The 18,868-nt window shown below is 58.1% G+C and overlaps 2 protein-coding genes across 2 annotated transcripts; both read right to left on the reverse strand.

Moving 5' to 3' along the window:
* Positions 1-854: 854 nt before the first annotated feature.
* SCAMP4 (secretory carrier membrane protein 4) lies at positions 855-17,948 on the reverse strand. The gene is made up of 7 exons (XM_040240134.1): positions 17,863-17,948; positions 10,730-10,778; positions 9,029-9,157; positions 8,401-8,557; positions 7,027-7,128; positions 3,981-4,098; positions 855-2,383 (listed from the first exon to the last, which is right to left on the reverse strand). The coding sequence occupies exons 2-7, from the start codon at positions 10,734-10,736 to the stop codon at positions 2,204-2,206; spliced, it is 693 nt and encodes a 230-aa protein (XP_040096068.1). The 5' UTR covers positions 10,737-10,778; positions 17,863-17,948; the 3' UTR covers positions 855-2,203.
* Positions 12,047-17,946, reverse strand: ADAT3 (adenosine deaminase tRNA specific 3). Its single transcript, XM_040240132.1, has 2 exons — positions 17,863-17,946; positions 12,047-13,390 (listed from the first exon to the last, which is right to left on the reverse strand). Exon 2 carries the CDS (start codon positions 13,371-13,373, stop codon positions 12,321-12,323), a length of 1,053 nt encoding a protein of 350 aa, XP_040096066.1. The 5' UTR covers positions 13,374-13,390; positions 17,863-17,946; the 3' UTR covers positions 12,047-12,320.
* Positions 17,949-18,868: the final 920 nt, after the last annotated feature.

Below are 18,868 nucleotides of genomic sequence, written 5' to 3' on the forward strand. Positions count from 1 at the left end.
TGGATACTCAGAGCAGCTGTGACGGAGCATGGCGGACTACACCCACCCGTGTATCCCCTCCAGTTTGGGAGGGCAGAGGCCGAGATCTCGTGTCCCAGGCTGGCTCTTGCCAAGGGACCACCTGCCGACCCCCAGCTTTCGGAGATCGCAGCCAACCTGGGCTTATAGAGGCCCCACCCCAACTCTTCCTCCACTTTCATGCAGCCCCTACCCACGTCTGTGTCCAAACATCCCCCGCTGTGAGGCCCAGTCCTGCTGCGTCAGGATCACCTGCTCCCGCACGACGCTCCCTTAACTAACTATGCAAGTCCTGCTCTGACATGTAGGGTCAGAACCTCACATGAACTTGGGGTTTCAGCATGCAAAAGCCCCTATCACTTACTTTGGGTCCTGTCTTTCTGGGCATCCGCTGCGTCCCCCAGTGTTTGTGGAGTGACAGACGCACTGCCTCCGTCTTGCGTCTACATGGGGTGTCCACTCTGCCACCAGGGCCCCCTGAGAGTCAGGTGAGGGCCCCTGCAGACCAAGCTGCTCCTACTCCAGCCCCTTCTGTCCTTGTGTCTTCTTCACAGCAAGTGGTGCTGGTATTTCATTTTCTGCAAATTTCCTTTTTCAAGTGAAAGCTCTTGAGCGTGAAGAGAACATGACTGAAAGCAAACAAGGGAATGACCCCAAGGTGCAAGGATATGGTCGCTGGCTCCTCTGTGGTGGGTCAGGGCAGGGTCCCCAGGCAGGGCAGCGTGGACGGGACTCAGCCCAGGCGCACAGCATGGTCCTGGTTTATCCCTCTCGAGGCCACAGGCACCAGGATCCATGGGAGGAAGGCCCTCAGAAAGCTCTCTTGGAGGCTCACCTGATGCACAAAGCATGTCTTTATTTCCTGGATATTTTCACGTAACAAAAACCACAATGCACAGTGAGAGCGGGGGTGGGGTGGGTGCTGTGGGTGCAACCTACTACCTGCTCAGCGCCCATCAAGAGCAGCGCCCCAGACACAGGAGGCTTGGCCCCACCGGGAGCGCGACGCTCGCATCACAGGAAGTGGCCTTGGGGACGTGAGGGGACCTGGTTTCCCATCTGGGCCCCAGACCCTGGTGCTCTCGCAGCCGTGGCCACTTTCAGGCACCACAGGGCATTCAGCGGGAGTAGCCAAGCAAGCAGGCATAGCGGGCGACCTCGGGGAGAGACCCGGCGGCCAGTGGGACAGGAAGTACAGCTTGTCCTGAGCGGCCGGGCTGCTGGGAGCCAAGGGGCAGTGTCAGGGCACCCGAGGCCTAGCCCACGAGGGCTGAGAGGACACTGGGAGGCGTCTCTGGCCCTTCCCCTCACAGAAGTGCTGGCTGCATAGGTGGGAAGGAGAGGGCAGGGATTCAGATTCCTAATAAGGCACAGACTTATTGAGTCTCCCTCGTTCTTGTCCTTCAGGTTGGCGACTCCAGCTCCTACCCCGCAGCAGGGGAAGGGCTCCACTCTCAAGATGCACCTGTGTGCCATCTGTTTCCAGCGAGGCAGGCTGGCGGCTCCCTCCCCCTCCACCGCAGGCTCTAATGAGGCTCTGCCTGGAGGTCCCAGTTCTGAGACCCCTCCACGGGACAAGCGTGGCCCCAGACAGGGAGGCTGGAGGCAAGCTGCCAATGGACAACAGACAGACAGAAGGGGAGCAGTAGTTCCTATCATGAGACGGAGGAGGTGAATCAGCCTCTGGGCCTCCCCGTGGGCTCGCCCACTAGAGGACCAGCCACCACCCAGGCCCTCAGCCTCCCACCAGACACAGAACCCTGGTGCCTGGACAGCCTCCCTCTTCAAGTCACTGGGCCAGGAGCGACTGCCTGGAAGGAGGCTGTGGGGGTGGACCTGGGCTGGGCCCTTCTCCATGTCATCAGTTCTGAGAGGGGCGGCCCAGTCAGCCCCCCATGACCCCGAGGGAGAGGGTGCAGCTGCAGCACAGTGGACGTCGCCATGACAAATGGCACTCCAGACTATGGGGGGCATCCTGCCGGATGGCAGTGGCCAGACAGCTTCTGGGCAGAGCTGCCAAGGAGCCCTGCCTCAAGAGTGAGATGAATGTGGGCTCGGGCTGCCGAGAGCCCCTGAGCTGCCCTCTCAGCTGCGGGGGGGGGCTCACCAAACCCAAGGTGGTGGGAGTGGACGGTGAGGGCCAGGTGGGCCAGCAGCGGGTGGGCAGCAGGGCTGCTGGCTCCCCCTAAGGCCACTGGCCACCACTGGCTGGGTAACTGGGCACGGTAGGGTACTCGGGCAGGCTGTTCCCTGAGAAGTTGTTGAACTGGGCCTCCCTGGACGGTGGGTTCTTCCAGGTGCCCGTGCTCCACTCCGTCTGCGCCTTCTGGAAGCTCCCACCAGCCCCTCGATAGATGCTGTGCACCTGCAGGGGTGAGGATGATGGTGGGGAGGCCACTCAGCTTGCATGCAAGGAGGGGCTTTTCTTAACCGATCGTGACTAACAAGACAACACTTGCAAGAACTTTAGAAAACGTGCAGAAGCTGAGGCGGTGGGGCTCTGAGGGCCATGCCTACACTGACTGCTGCTGGCTTGTCCCCAAGGGTCTCTACTGTCCCAGCCAAGCCCAAAACTCGGCACAAGTGCTGCTTCCAGGGGAGGGGCTCTTCTGGGGCAGGTCTGAGGCCTGGCACCACCTGGTGACTCCTCCCTCAGCCACGTCAGACCCGGGACCCCCAGGTCACCAAGGGGGTGACATCATTCTCTTCAATGATGTCCTCAGTAGAGGCCTAGGTGGATAGGCCACTGCCTCTGTACCGTCCGGGAAGGCCAGGCTCCTCAGATGTGGGGCTGGGCTGTTTCTGGAAGTCTGGCAAGTCCCGTAACTGAATTCATTTAACTTGAGGCTCCTGACCAGCAAAGCTGACGGTACTGTCCTTTCCCACCAGAATGTCTTTCTTTCTTCCCAGTGAACTCCCAAACCTAGGGTGGTGCAGGGGACCCCAATGGGGTGACCCTACTCTGGAGGGCTTGCTTGGCTCGGAAGCCCCTCCGTTCTGCCATGACATGTCCCTGCCGGAATCACAGCCACCTTGTGTGGCCTTCATCCTGGCCTCTGGCCAAGTCTTTCAGGGTCTGTTCTGCACTGGTTATCCCCCAACCCCCTTCACATCGTCCACACAGTCAGGGGGCTTTGGAGGCAAACATAGGGGGAGCAAGTACCCCTCTGTCCTCCCAGACAGTCCCAGGACCAGCTGAACAGCCCAGGCCTAGAAACCTGAGAAACAGCTGGAACCCTGCAACAAGGAGGCTGGAGGAACCCGAAACCCAGGCTTCAGGAGTTGCTGGCCAGGCTGCAGCACAGGGCAGGTCCAGCCTCAACAAGCAGGCTACCAGGCACATGGCCAAGAAGGTCACCCCAGGAAGGCCGGGTAGGTGCACTGTCAGCCATCAGTCTGTATGTGGTCCCAGGACAACCCTCGTGTGGCCAATGCCCCAGACGACAGTGCACATGTTCCCACTGGTGCCTCAAGGCACCTGGAGCAGGGCCAGGGAGTGGCCATGATGGTGGAGACAGTTGGGGCCAGCCTTTCAAAGCCTGAGCACTCAGTATGAGGGCAGTGCGATGGATGTGAATTTTCAGTTTTAGGTAATTTCACTTAATTCGGGTTTAACTGTAACCAGCAGCACATGCCAGTGGTGGCTGAATCAGCAGTGTGGACAACCCTCCGGGACACACATGCCGGGGACTCCAGCAGACACCCAACTGCCCCAGTGTGGAAGTGGTCACCCTTGGCCACATGGTGCTGTCTGCCCTCCTCCCTGGAAGGCTACGTGGGCAGGAAGGAAGGCAGTCAAAGGCCCAGATCGCAGAGAGTCTGTCCTGCTGTCAGCACTCACTTCACTTGCCAGCGCTTGGCCTCTTGCTCCTAAGATAAGCCAGGACGAGTCCCAGGGCTGGGAGATCAGAGAACAGGATGTGAGGGAGGAAGTGGAACATCCTGGGAGCTGGAGGACTCACCTTCATGATCATGATGGCCATCATGGCAGCCGACATGGAGAACATGATGGCCGGGAGAAGCATGACCACAGCGGCCCCGACGCTGGTCTGGAAGAAGCCAATGGCTGCCAGCCAACCACTGCAAGAGGTGAGAACATGTGTGGGAGCCAGCAGGACCGTCAGATGGCCCCACTACCTCTCATATGTAAAGAGCTCCAACAAATCAACAAGAAAAAGGTAACCTGCAAGCAGAGACATGGGATTTCCATGAGGACTACCATGGGGCCAGTATACTTAGGGAGTGATGCTCAAACCCACCCACGAAGATGTGCAAGTCAGACAGAGTTGTCGTTCTCACACCACTGTCCTGACACATGTCATGCAGAGGACAGAGAAACGAACCCTACTCTGTTAGTTTGGGCTGTGCCCTTTCTGGAGCACAATGGGGCCTGACCCATAACAAGGCTTAAACATTCATTTCCTTCTCCCCCAACTGTTTCACTCATCCAGTGTCTGTAACGAGGACAATCTGAGGATGATCTAAACATCCACTGGTTGGGCAAAGCGTGAATGTCAGTTACACTAAGGAAATGTGAAAACAAGAAAAAGTTGAAGGTCTGGGATAGATCCTGAGCCTGCACGTGGAAGAACATGAATCTGGTGTCCAGGCAGGCCAGGGGTGGGGTGGGGGTGGGGGCAGGAAATAGAGTACTTTTGAGAATGTTTTTTCTTAGTGAGTAACAAAACCACATAGTTCAGGAAGCTTAGAAAAACACATAATAGACGCCTCTCTCCTGTCAATGCCACTCCCCAGCCCAGAGGGAACTGGCATCCCTCATCTGCTAGTTCACTTCCAGAGAGAGTTTATAGAAACGTGTACAGGGGATTCCCTGGGATCGAGGGGTTAGGACTCTGTGCTCTCACTGCCAGGACCCAGGTTCAATCCCCTGTTGAGGAACTAAGATCACACAAGTCACACAGCAAAAAAAAGATAAAGTGTGTGTGTGTGTGCATGTCCAGCAGGTTGTATACCTGCTGGTGTATACACACACACACACGTGGACAGGCCTCGCTCCTCTGTGAAGCCAGGACGGACGTCCTCGCATACAAATGCACACTGCTCTGCACTTTGAGGGAGTGTAAGCCCACCTGGGGGTCTGGGAAGATGACAGACCTGGAGATAAGGGGGATGGGATGTGGGTATAAGGTGTTCCCCCAGGGCCACTCAGCCAGGAGCTCAAGGGGCCAGAGCCAGGGAGATGGGGATGCAGCCTGCAAAGGCCAGGGGAGGGTCTGGCAGCTCTGATGAAGGTTCAAGAGTTACCATGTGGCCCAGAAATTCCACAGCCAGGCATCCACCAGAGAGAACTGAGAAGACCTGTCCGTTTGGACATGTGTACACAATGCACAGAAGAACTACCAGCAACAGCAGAAGAGCAGAGAACCCAAGAGTGCACCCACAACAAATGACACACACACCGCATCCCACCAACTTGGCCACCAGAAGGGGCAAAGCTCTGACACTCACTACCATGTGGACAGACCCTGACAATCCACTTGCTCAGTGAGAGAAGCAGACACAGAAGGACACACAGGCTGTGATTCCACTGATGGCAAACGTCCAGAACAGGCCGATCCACACACACAGAGAGTGGGTTCCTGGTTGTTAGTGGATGAGCAAGGGACTGCTCACGGGGATGGGGCTTCACTTTGGGGTGGTGGAATGTTCTGAAACTGGAGAGAGTGATGAACCTCCACCCTTGTAAACACACAGAACCACTGAGTCATGCACCTAAGTGGCTGCCTTTCTGGGCTGGAAAGGCACCTCAAGGAAGCCCCAACTGTGGAAAGGACAGGCGGTGGGGGGCCCAGTCACGGAGGGTGCACACCCCACCGCACCTGGAGTCCAATGTGGACCAACCACAAAGGCCAACTGTTAACAAGCCGCAGGGACCCCAAGGGGAAGGCGTGACATGGTAGTGCTGTGGGTGAGGGCATTGTGCCCACCACATCCGGTGGAGGAAGGGCGTCAGACGGGTGGGAAGGCAGCTCAGGGTGGACACTCTACTCCAGATCCGCAAACTGCGAAGAAGACCCATGTGAAAAGGTCACAAGCTGGCAGGGCGGGCAGGTCTGAGCCTCCGCGGCCACTGCTGCTTCCTAGTGTGAAGCAGCACCGTGGTCTTTTACACATAAGACGTCTCACAGGGTTTAAAAGGCCTTCTGAATGGACTGACAGGGAAGCGTTCACCCAGCGGATGGTGCAAGTCTGGGGCCAGCGGGGAGGGATGGATACCCAGGGCCCAGGACTGGCCAGGTGTCCCTGTAGCTCCACAGCAACCGTGGACCCCCATGCTGTCCACTGCCCCCTGGAGGGGACTTGCGGGACTGCGGCCAGCCAGACTGGAGCAGGTGGCTCTCTGGAAGGACCAGCCCTGCCAACCTGTGGGTTACATGAATTCTGACCCCCGGGACTTAAAATGAAAAGTTTGTTTCAAATCACTGAACATTTAATAATTCACTATAGCAACGGCAGACACCTCATGTGTTAACAAGTGCTAAGTCATTTCAGTCATGTCTGACTCTTTGTGACCCTATGGACTGTAGCCACGAGGCTCCTCCGTCCATGGTATTCTCCAGGCAAGGATACTGGAGTGGGTTTCCATGTCTTCCTCCAGGGGATCTTCCCAACCTGGGGTTCGAATCCACCTCTTTTATGCCTCCTGCATGGGCAGACAGGTTCTTTACCACTAGCTCCACCTGGGAAGCAATGGAAAATGCCTCTCCCAGATGGTGGGGCATGGCCCTCCCAGTTGTTCTCTGACCCTGGGGACACACAGCTGGACATGCCTGCCAGGTTCTCCGGGGGGCCAGGTGACTGGCAGGAGAACCACTGTGCACAGGCTGCCAACCCGGCACCTCCCAGGGTAGGGGGTTTACAAGAGCGAGAAGCAGACTTCGCTCTCGTCCAGCCACTGGCATTTTGGTGTCCTGGCCAGTGTTCAGCCTGAGCTCATGTCTGTCCTGCACGTGACACATGTCCCCATGGCTGACCCCGCAAGCTTACCACGCACCCCATCCCGAGAACCCGACGGCCTGGATGACGGTCAAGATGAACTGGGCTCCAAAGATGAAGAAAAACGCCATGAAGTTGAAGGAGCTGTCGGATCTGGAGGGAAGCCAACAGCTTTGTTACCAGTGCTGGAGGAGAGGGCGGGGTGGAGGCAGTGAAGAGGCGGGGCCGAGGAAGGGCCTGGGCCAACTGGGCAGGATAGCCCTGACCCACCGCACCTCCAGTTCCTGCCCCAGGAGGAGGACAACCCTGACACGCTCCCCACTGGGAAGGGGATTTAGGAGGCCCCGCTACACCCAAGGACCCGCCGGTACCCTAAGGTCAATCTGATAGGTTCCTGGTGGGTTTGCGATGCCCGGCTACCCTGGACAAGAGGCTGCAAGGGGCTCACATAGGGAGGGCAAGCAAGGGGAGACCCAGGATGGAGGAGGGGCAGGGACCTCGCGGCACAGGGCTGCTCCCAGGCTGCCCCCGAAGCTCTTGGGGGACGGGTCCCCATTCTTGCACATAGTTGCTGGAATCAGCTTGGGACCTGAAGCCACAGCGCCCCTTTTGCTTCAGCACAAGTGGACAGGTTTCTGGTTCTTGTCTCCAAAGGGCCCCAGGGGCCCCACCTGACTCCCACTGAGGGTCTGGGATTAGGGGCCACATGGAGCAGACATAGCACCCGCCTCAGTGCAGAGGGCAGGTTTGGGGTGAAAGCCACAGAGCAAGATTCACAGTAGCCAGAAGGGGGCAGCAACACCAACGCCATCCACAGATGATGGAGAAATACCACTTGGTTCCTGCACACATGGGAGCATCACTCAGACACCCAAAGGGATGAAGCCCTGACACTCACTACCACGTGGGTAGGCCCTGAGAACATGATGCTCAGTGAGAGAAGCAGACACAGAAGGACATGCAGGGTGTGATCCCACTGATGGAAAACGTCCAGAACAGGCAGATCCACAGACACAGAGTGGGTTCCTGGTTGTCAGAGGCTGAGGGGGCAGGATGGTGCTAATGGGGATGGGGTTTCTTGTTGGTTTGTTCTGGAACTAGACATGCTGGCTGTCCAGCCTTGTATAACACTAGAAACACCGAGCTGTTAAACAGGTGAGCTGAGTGGTATGTACAGTATATCAACAAAGTCATTAACAAAACAGGGAGAGATGGATGTGGCTTGTGGACTCCAGTACACAGTGTCATCCAAACACGAGAGAGAGGCAGGCTCACACCTGGGCCAGGCAGCAGCTGCAGATCAGGGTGCACCCCTCTCAAGACTTGGCCCGGAAGGGGGCATGCACCTGCTCTTGTTTCTGAGCCGACCATCAACCCCAGACACTTCCCAAGGGCCCCTGGAGGATGGGGGCCACCCCAACTCACCGGAAAGCCTTGTAGGCGGGCCGGAACCAGCACACGTAGCTGCAGGGCGAGAAGAGGAGCAGCCAGAGCAGGGCCAGGCCAAAGTTAGCGCCTGAGCCACCCGCAATCCACCAGGCCAGGCAGGCAATGAGGTTGATGCCCAGGGTGGCACAGTAAACTAGGGGAGGGGAGAAGAAAGAGGGTGCTGAGTGGGACACCCCCTACTGCTGGGGTGTGGCTCCCATGAGCACAGGGACCTTGGGGCCAGAGAAGGGCCTGGGCGGCCCAGCTCTGTGCAGCTGCCCACCTGCTCCTTCCACTCCGGACAGGAGCTCATCAGTGTGTATACTCAGTTACGTCTGACTCTTTGCAACTCTATGGACTATAGTCCGCCAGGCTCCTCTGTCCATTGGATTCTCCAGGCAAGGATACTAGAGTGGGTTGACATGCCCTCCTCCAGGGGCTCTTCCCAGCCCAGGACTGAACCTACATCTCCTGTGGCTTCCGCACTGGCAGGCGGGTTCTTTACCACTGAGCCACGAGAGAAGTTCGTCGGAATGCTTTATTACTAAACCCTCAGGCTCCCACCCACCAAGCCCAAGACAAGTCCTGGCCGGACCTGGGTGGTGCACCCCTCCCCCTGACTCACACAGCCACAGGCGGTAGATCCTCTTCACCAGGACCTGGTGCTCAATAGGGATTTCGTCAGAGAAGTTCTGGTAGAAGCAGGGCTTCAGGGGGATGAACTTGGGCAACGGGGGGAAGTTGTTCTCCTTTCCTGCAGGGACGGGGGTGTGGAAAAAGACTCACATTGCAGTAAGCTTGTAGTGGCCCTAGGGCTGAGCCCATCTGCTCCTGGGACCTGTGGATGCATCACCTCATGGGGCAGAGGGGACTTTGCCAGAGGGATTAAGCTAAGGCCCCTGAGACGGGATGATCCTGGATTCCCTAGGGAGCCCAGTGCCATCACAGGGTCGTTATGAAAGGGAAGGGGTAGGGTCAGAGGCAGAAAGACGGGAGACGCTGAGCCGTTGGCTGTGAGGAGGGAGGGGCTGTGAGTCAGGGATGCGGCTCCTCTAGAAGCTGGAAAAGGGGGAGCCGGTACTCCCTGGGAGCCTCCAGAGGGACCAGCCCTGCCCACCCCTGGAGTTAGCCCTGTGGTACCCACGTGGGGCTCCGGACCTCAGGGGTCCTGAAACTGTCAGAGAACAAATTCTATTTACTTATTTATGGACTTAGTTTCTGACCACGCCACCAGCATGCAGGATCTTAGTTCCTCCACCTGGGATTGAACTCGCACCCTCAGCACTGAAAGCATGGAGTCCTAACCACTGGACCTCCAGGGAAGCCCCAGAACAAATTTCATTCAAGTATCTGAGTCTGTGGCGATTTCTTACGACAGTCACAGGGATACGTGAAGATTCAACAGCAGGGTCCACACATTCCACACTGTTGACTTCAGGGCAGGTTGTGGCACTTGGGACATGGGAGCACGCTGGGGTTGCCATTACAAAGGACCACAGGCTGGGCGGCCTGATTGGACAGACGTCTGTCCTGGCTCCGTTCTAGAGCCTGGACGATCAGATCCAGTGTCACAGGGCCACGCTTCCCCCAGATGCTCTGGGCACCCCAGGGTTGTGAACCCGTCCCTCCAGCCTCTGCCCCATCCTCCCTGCTTCCCTGTGTCTGTGCCCATGTCTCCTCCATCTTAGGATGTCAGTCTCACTGTTATCTCAGGGCCACCCTGCTCCAACATGACTTCATCTCACAGCCACACCTGCCATTTGGTCCTCTTCCTGGAGTCTGGACTCCATGGGGGTTTTGTTTTTGTTTTCTTGGCCTCACTGCGAGGCTTGTAAGATCTTAGTTCCCTAACCAGGGATGAACCCAGGCCCCCAGCAGTGAAAGCTGAGTCTTAACCACTGGACCACCAGGGAAGTCCTGGGACTTCCTGTTTTCCAACATGGAACACTTCTGTCTTACATGTCTCCAAGGCCCAGGGGCCGAGCTCATCTCTGTATGGTCCCTCTTTAGCAACTGTGCCACCTTGGTGGGCGGTGGACAGACCTCATAGCACAGTAACAAAGTGCCCGGAGCCGCCCACTTCAGCTCCATGTCTGAGCAATTCCATGGGTGCCCCCTGGGCTCTGCTGGCTGGGCCAGATGCTCACTGCGCAGGCTCGTCACCCTGTTGTCCAGTCCAGTGGCCAGAGCAACCCCGACTCCCATTCCAGGAGGAGAGAGAGGATGTGCCCCTCCTGGGGTCACAGTGTGCCCAGCCACCTGGGGAACTTTCCAGACGGCCAGAGAAGCCAGGACCCCCCCACTTAGGGGCACGGGTGGGACTCACCTGACATTTCCACTGTGAAGACAGGGTGGGAGTTGAAGGCTGCAGCCACCTGGAGGGGAGACAGGCACAGTCAGGGGGTCCCTACGGCTGCAGGGCGACCCCAACACCACCTGTGGATCCAGGGGCCACTGCAGTTACTGCCCTAACCACCAGAGCACCCACAGGGGTCTCTGGGCTCTTGGCTCAAGGCCAACTGAGCCCCACGTGTGTGGCCCCAGTCACCATCTCATGTCAGAGTCCCCCCACCCCCACCCCGGGCAGCTTGCTACTGATGTGCAGGAGGCATCTGAGAGGAGGGTCCCAGTGACCCACCACTACTGCCCTCCTGCCTCTTCCTCTCCCAACTCCCCCACAAAAGTGAAAGTGTTAGTCACCCAGCCCCCAAACTTTCCCTTTATCCATGGATGGCTCTGCACACTTCCTATGGCCACAAAGTCTCCGAGTCACCGAAAACTGAGTCCACGGTCATTGCTGTGTGACCTCAGGCAAGTTACACAACCTCTCTGGTTTTTGCCCCATGAGCTTTCCAAGGCCAAGGATCCCACTGCAACCCAACTGAAATGCCTGGGGACAGGCCAGGCACCCAGAGGCCCTGCCCAGGAGCCTGTTATGGAGCAGGCCCTCAGAGGAGGCACCAGAGAGGCACCAACTGCACAAGGACCTAAGAGACAGACATTACCTTCTCCAGGAAGTGGGCCAGGCAACATGGCCACACCTGGTACCCAACCAGCACAGCTGAGCCTGAACGGCCCCCAGCGCTGGGCACTGGAGCAGGTGCAGAGCCCCACATGGAGGGGGTCCAAGGGAAGGATCCAATGACCGAGAGTCCCCGCGTCCACCCCCAGCCCCCAGCTCAGAGAGGGCCTCCCCCGGAAACTGGCCCAGCCCAGCCCTCCTGCCGCAGGCCCCACTGGCCATCCACTGCTCTGGCTCCAGCAGACCCTCCACCTGCCCAGCCCCCATGGGCAAGGAGTAGCCCTGGGACAGGGGCTCAAGGCATGTCTCAGGGGCCTGCAGCACACACGTTTGCTGCTCAAAGTCCTGCACACATGGGTTCCAGGGCTAACCACTCCAGGGCAGGCAGACCCCCACCGGCCCCTGGGAAGGACGGGAAACTGATGCAGTCAGCAACATCCAGGCTAGTGGGCCGTCTCCTTCGGCTCTAGCCATACCCATCCAGACTCTGAGGCCCCTCCCTGCCTACACTCCACTCAGCAGCTCACTTCCCGGTGCAAATCCAGGTGTCAGAGAAAATGGCCACCCTGACCCAGGGACTCTCGGCTACCAGGGCCTCACGCCGTTGTTAACAGACACCAACCTGGTTTAAGGTGTTTATTTTCACATGTCAAAGCTGTTCCCTGACACCTGAGAAAAGGGGACACAACGCTGGTGACCCCAGGGGCCCACCTGGGTCTGAAGGTGCCCAGCTACTCGGTCAGCTGGACCCCCACTCCGCCCAACTCTGAGGAAGACCTTGTCCAGAAAGGGACGCCCCTCATGAGCCAGCAGAAACAGCATGAGTGTCCATGAGCTGAGACAAGGCAAAACCCCTGGCGATGTGAGGAAAGCCAAGGAGGGTCCAGGCCAGCGCCTATGCCTCAGCATCCAGCCCATCGGGGTCCAGTCGGCGACACTGGGCCTCCAGGACACCGCGGAAGGCCTGGAAGCGGTGATTGAGGTCAGGCCGGGCGTGCAGGCGGAGGCGGGTGCCCAGCGCACCGTCAGGCGAGGGCGCCCCATAAAAAACACGCCGCACTCGAGAGTGGACCAGGGCCATGGCGCACATGGCGCAGGGCTCGCGGGTGATGTACAGGTCGTAGCCGGTGCACACGTAGGGCAGCCCGTCCTCGTCCTCGTCCAGCTTGCGCACAGAGCCGGCGCGGACAGCCGGCGTGAAGGAGCAGGCAGGGTGGGGCGCCAGGTTGTAGGCACCGCAGCCCTGGCCTTGCGCCACCAGGTCAATGCACACCATGGCAGCGTGCAGCAGGGGGCTGGCGGCACTGCTGCAGTCGTGGCCCGTGGCCAGCACGCGGCCTGAGGCCGGATCCACCACCACCGCGCCCACGGCCCTCAAGCCCCTCGAGGCTGCCTGCTGCGCGGCCCACACGGCCCGCTCCATGTGGGCCTGCATTGCAGCCCGCTCCTGTGCCGAGAAGAGGCATCCAGCCAGGGCTCGGGTCACCTGCCTGTCCTCGTGAAAAGTCGTGGGCCAGTGAGTGCGTGCCTCCTCGAACTGGCTCCTGGTCAGGGGCGGCCGCACAGGCACAGGCACCAGGAAGGGCTGCCCCAAGCCATGGGTGTCCACATCCTGCCGCGGGAGGAGCTCAGCCAGTGATCGCGAGTCCCGGGCCGGCCCCGCCAAGCACAGCAGTATTTCCAGCGAGTGCGGGCATCCGGGGTCAGGGCTGGGCCGCACCCTCTTGAGGTGAGGCTGCGCAGGCAGCGGGTGGACTGCGGACACCTCCTTGAGGAGGCGTGAGGTCTGGCTCTTGTCCAGGATGGGCGCAGCATAGGCCAGCACCAGCTCCACAGCCCCAGACTGCTGCTCTGACAGAACCGGGAGGGCTTGCCACGGCGGTTCTTGTTCAGGACTCCCGGCCTTTGCATCTCTGCGCAGCTCCATGACGCTCGGGGCGGGGTCCATCCTCAGTGGGGCTCTGACTGTGGGAGACAGAGACCGGAGCAGGGCATCATCCTGGGCCATGGGGGGGCCTGGCGAGCTGGAGGGGTCGTCCCAGGAGCGTGCCAAGTCTGCAGGCTCGTCCCACCGAGCAAAAGGCACCAGCAGTCGTGCTCTCACTCACATCTTACTAACGCCGTGTCTGCACAGTGTTTAAACCGCCCTTGTCTGGGTGTCTTTTCTCTCCCCCCTTTTTTTACTGAGAAGTGCCAGAGCAAAAATGCACACTGGGTCCCAGAGACTTAATACAAAAGAGAAAACGTAACTGTCTCATTGAGTCTCTTTCTGTATTCCATGGACACAGAAGACCGACTCACTACACCACTTTATTCAAAGGCCTTGAGATCCTTGGATCGTCTTATCCTTAAAGGCCCTGGACCCAGTTCCCCATGGATGCCAAGGGATGGCTGTGTTGACTACATGGCTGAAGCGGGAATACTCTACGTGTTTCAGGTTAAATAAACGTATGATTAAGGTTAAGTTCAACCGTTTCTTTGTAGTTTCCCAAAACATGGCTTCTATACACTTCATGTCATGTACACATCTCGCGTTATATTCCTACTGGTCAGGGCTGCCCTAGATGAGAGCAGAAATGGGCCACAGATGACCTTCACGTGGCTCCAGGGGAGCTCTGTGCCATGGCAGTATCTGGGATTGGACCAACCCCTCCCACCTCTTTCCCATGGACGAGGTGTGCTGAGACCGTGTCACAGCCTGGCCCTTACTGCTTCAACACAGCCTACTCATCACTCCTCAGCCCATAGGCCCTGCAGCGGGCACGGGAGGTCCTCACCAACCACTCCAGCAAACACAGCGTGGCTGGGGGGCCCTGGGGTACCCAGGACACCAGGGCCAGGTCAGGCCCTGAGGAGGGTCCTGGGCGTGCTGGCTGTAAATCTGCTCCCAGCACACACCGTGCCCAAGGCAACACGGCCCCCACAGCCTGCTCCAGGCCACAAAAGGCCCCACTGTGTCCTGGGCAAGACAGACACAGTCCTGTTTGTCCCTCCAAGACTGCAACCTCTGTCTGACCGAAACAAAACAAGTGACAGAGACAGGAGGCCGGCCTCGGACTGCTGCTGCTGGGGCTGCCATCCTCCAGGGAGGAAATAAAAACCACCAGGAGGCCACCATCTGGCCCAGTGACCCCACTCCCAGGTGCAGGCCCAGGAGAACTGAAACACATATCCACACAGCCATCTACGCACACGCGTTCACAGCAGCACAACTCACAACAGCAAAAGGTGGCTGCAAGCCCATGTGTTCACTGAAAGATAAACACATAGACACCAGGTGGTTCCTCCGCACACGGGAGCATCCCTCAGACATGGAGAAGAGAAAAGCCCTGACACTGCCACATGAACAGAACACGATGCTCAGTGAGAGAAGCAGACACAGGACACACAGGGTGTGATTCCACTGGTGGGAAACGTCCAGAATAGGAAGACCCATAGACTCAGAGAGTGGGTTCCTGGTTGTCAGAGGCTGGGAGGTGGGGAGATGGGGGGTCTGCTCCTGGGGACAGGATTCCTATTGGAAGACAAAATGTTCTGGAACTAGACAAAGATAATGGTCATATAATAAACTAAATATACACTGAAAAACACTAAAAAGTATGCTTTATGTGGGTGATCCCAACACTACATGAACCGTATCTCAGTAAAGGTGCTGCTCTTTGTGGCGGCGGTGGGGAAATTTGGCGGTCACTAGGGTGTGCATGCTTGCTTAGTTAACCAGTCATGTTGGACTTTTTGTGACCCCAAGGAATGTAGCCCACCAGACTCCCCTGTCCAGGGGATTTCCCAGACAAGAATACTAGAGTGGCTTGCCATGTCCTTCTCCAGGGGATCTTCCCGACCCAGGGATCGAATGGGCATCTCCTGCATTGGCAGGTGGATTCTTTACCAGAGCGACCAGGGTCACAGCACACCTCGAACAAGGCCCAGACCTCGTAACTGCTGCCAGTGCTGAAACTGCTGCCTGTTTCCACTCCTGCAAATTGGCTCCCCAACTCCCCTCATGACCGGGACGGAGGCTGCGGGGCTGGTCCTTTTCCAGAGGTGAAGGGACTTGCCCAGGGTCATATGCCTGGGAGGGCAGAGCTGCGGCCGGTGGCCAATAGCTCCCAACTCTTGCCTTCTGAGCCCCGTGGTAGGGGAGGGGCTTTACAGATGGGTCACAGGTTCCTCCAGGGTGACACACCCAGACTGGGAGCTGCAGCCCACCTAGGAATGGCCCCCACGCCCAGCGATTTGCTTAAATGAACCCCAGGGACCTCAGCAGGCTGGGTGGCTGATCTGTTCCTCTTTTCCTCCTCAAAACCACGTCCACCCCAGCTGTGGGCACCCCCTCACCCATCCCAGCTCTGGGCACCCCACTGTCCCACCCTGGCCAAGTGCCTGCATGCGCACCCCTACACACACACTGCTCCACACCCTCCCTGCTGTGCACTTGGCTGCTCCACCCAGCTCAGGCCCTTCCCTGGCTGTGTCTACCTCCCGCTGTCCACAGCTAGGGTACCTCCTAAAGGTTCCTGTGCTCCAGTGGGGTGGAGGCCAACCCCCTTCACAATTGTTTATATTTATGGTTGGAGCCTCTGTGGCTGGCACCCACTCTCAGGGCCGTGGAAGGCTCAATGGTGTGGGGAAGGTCCAGGAGGGTTCAGGAGACCAGGGAGCTGGGAATCCCCCAACAGCCAGTCCCCTCACTGGGTGCCGGGGCCTGAAGCCCAGAAGGCATCAAGAACATGGGGCTTATTCAGTGAGCTGAGGCAGCCTCTGCAACCAGAGGTAGGGGCCTTATCTCACCCCTGGGTGTGTCCGGGCCCTGCCCCGGATCTCCTGGCAAGAGGCTAGGCCTTAGGCCCAGGACAAGCTTCCCCCTCTGTAAAATGGGATCCATCACCACGCTGGCTGGGACAAAAAGTGAGAAAATCCATGAGGCTGGGCCTGCCCCAGGGCACAGCTCTTCTCAGGAGCCAGTGCCCTGCGAAGGGCAGATTCCAGGAAGGCTCCTCAGAGGCCGTGACCCACAGCTGGACCTGGAAAGCAGGTGAAGCAGGGTGGGGCGCCCTGAGCAGAAGGAACACCCAGTGTTGAGTCTTGGACTCTTGAACAGTCAAGGTGGCGATGGCTCCAAATATGGTATCCAGAATTTGGCCCCGTGGAAGGGGGAAAGTGCATTAATGTCCACATCCGACAAGCTCCCCAACAAAGCAGGGTCCCCAGATAACATGCAGCACACCCTGCTAAGTGTGAACCCACATGAGCAGATGATTTAACATAAATGTGTCCCATGGAACCTTTGCAATACTCTTATACTAATATATATATATATGTGCATATATTTGTTGTTTACACAAAATTCTAATTTAATGGGGCAACCTGCCTGGTTATTTGCAAAACCTAGCCACCCTACCAGCAGGCCTTTTTGCATGAAAAATCGAGAACCATGCGCATGTGGGGTATGGCAGACCCAAGGCCAGAATTTTAAAAGACCTTAAAAACTCACACTTCCCTTAAGTATCAGCTGCTGCTGCTGCTAAGTCGCTTCAGTCGTGTCCGACTCTGTGCGACCCCATAGACGGCAGCCCACCAGGCTCCTCCGTCCCTGGGATTCTCCAGACAAGAACACTGGAGTGGGTTGCCATTTCCTTCTCCAATGCATGAGTGAAAAGTGAAAGTGAAGTTGCTCAGTCGTGTCCGACTCTTAGCGATCCCATGGACTGCAGCCTACCAGGCTCCTGCGTCCATGGGGTTTTCCAGGCAAGAGTACTGGAGTGGGGTGCCATTGCCTTCTCTGAAGTATCAGCAAAGGTTATCAATTTTTAGGGCTTCCCAAGTGGTTCAGTGGTAAACAATCCGCCTATCAATGCAGGAGACGCAGGAGATGCGGGTTTGATCCCTGCGTCGGGAAACTCTCTTAGAGAAGGAAATGGCAACCCATTCAAGTATCCTAGCCTGGGAAATCCCATGGAGAGAGGAACCTGAGGGCCACAATCCATGGGGTCGAAGAGTGGGACACAATTGAGAGACTGAGCGCGCGCACAAACAAGACGTACAGAAAGATTGGGCGTTTTCGCCCCAAGCGGGCGGAAAGCTTGTAAACGGACAGCACAGAGCTGGAAGGCCGACCAAGACGACCCGAGGGCTGAGCACAGCGGAAGCAGTTAGGGCACGGGGTCTCCACACCGGACGGCAGGGGCGAGCGCACGCGCAGAAGGACGACGGGCGCCGAAAGAGGGGTCCCGAAACCTGGCCGCCCCGCGCGCAAGCGCACATGCGCCCCTCCCCCCGTTCACCCGATGCGCGCGCACGAGCCCGGTACAGTTGGCGCCCCCTCGCTCCCTGCGCGGCCGGCGCCCCTCCGCAGGCGAGCCCCCTGCCCTCGCCCTCCTCGCCTTCCGCGAGAGGCTGGGTCGTAAAAGCCCGAGACCCCGGGGCCGTGTGCTTACCTGAGGAGAAGGGCGGAAGCGCTGCGCTTCACCAAGTCTTAGCAACCAGCCCGCCTGCTCCGCCTCCGCCACCGCCTGGAACCTCGGGGCACGACGGGAGCGTAGTTCCAGGGGCGGAGTCGGCGCGAGGCGGAGGCGAGGCTGGGACTACAATCCCCACAAGGCCGCGTGCACCACCGACTCATTCCGCTCCTTTCTTCAGCTCGGCTACTGTGACCCGCAGGAGAGTGAGGCGAACTCTGAGTTAAGTGTTCGAGACCCAGCAGGGCGGCAGGAAAAGCTGGACCCTGGGAGTCTTTTGGGAAATCAGCAGAATGAAGAAACTGAGGCAGAGGGGTTCAGGCCACGTGCTTCAGTCACTCTCAGAGTGCAGTTTGCTGCTGCCACGTGGCTCCAGAGATCCTGACCCCACAGACATGGTTAAGGTCGGCTTCCAGTTCTGGTCTGGGGTCCCAGCCGACCCTGGCCTTATTTTCTCGTCTCTGCGGTAGACGAAGAGGATCTGTTGACGCTCCCAGGCAAAACTTGCTAATTCTATAAGCAAATCCAGTTATTCATTCTAATTAGAGATTAAAACGAGAGCGTCTCAACCAGGGACAGTTTGTCCCTCCACTCCCAGGGGTGATTACCTGGTGGCTACGCCGGGGGTGAGGGTGGGGGTCCTCCTCGCATCAAAACCTGGGATGTCGCTGAACAAGTGAAAGTGGCTCAGTCGTGTCCAAGTCTTTGTGACCGCATAGACGGCAGCCCATCAGGCTCCCCCGTCCCTGGGATTCTCCAGGCAAGAATACTGGAGTGGGTTGCTATTTCCTTCTCCAGGATGCCCCCAAATCATCTTCCCCAATTGTCCACAATGCAGGCTTTGGAAGACCTTGGTTTAACCCCACTGCTAAACAAGGAGAAAGATTTGGGTCTAAAAGAAAGGATCCTGAAAAGGGGAATTTTCAATCTATTTTTTTCCTCTGCCCCCCTCCTTCAAAAACCAAGGAATCAAAAAACAAGGCAT

Source organism: Oryx dammah, unplaced genomic scaffold, assembly GCF_014754425.2.
Source record: "Oryx dammah isolate SB20612 unplaced genomic scaffold, SCBI_Odam_1.1 HiC_scaffold_5, whole genome shotgun sequence".
NCBI lineage: Eukaryota > Metazoa > Chordata > Mammalia > Artiodactyla > Bovidae > Oryx > Oryx dammah.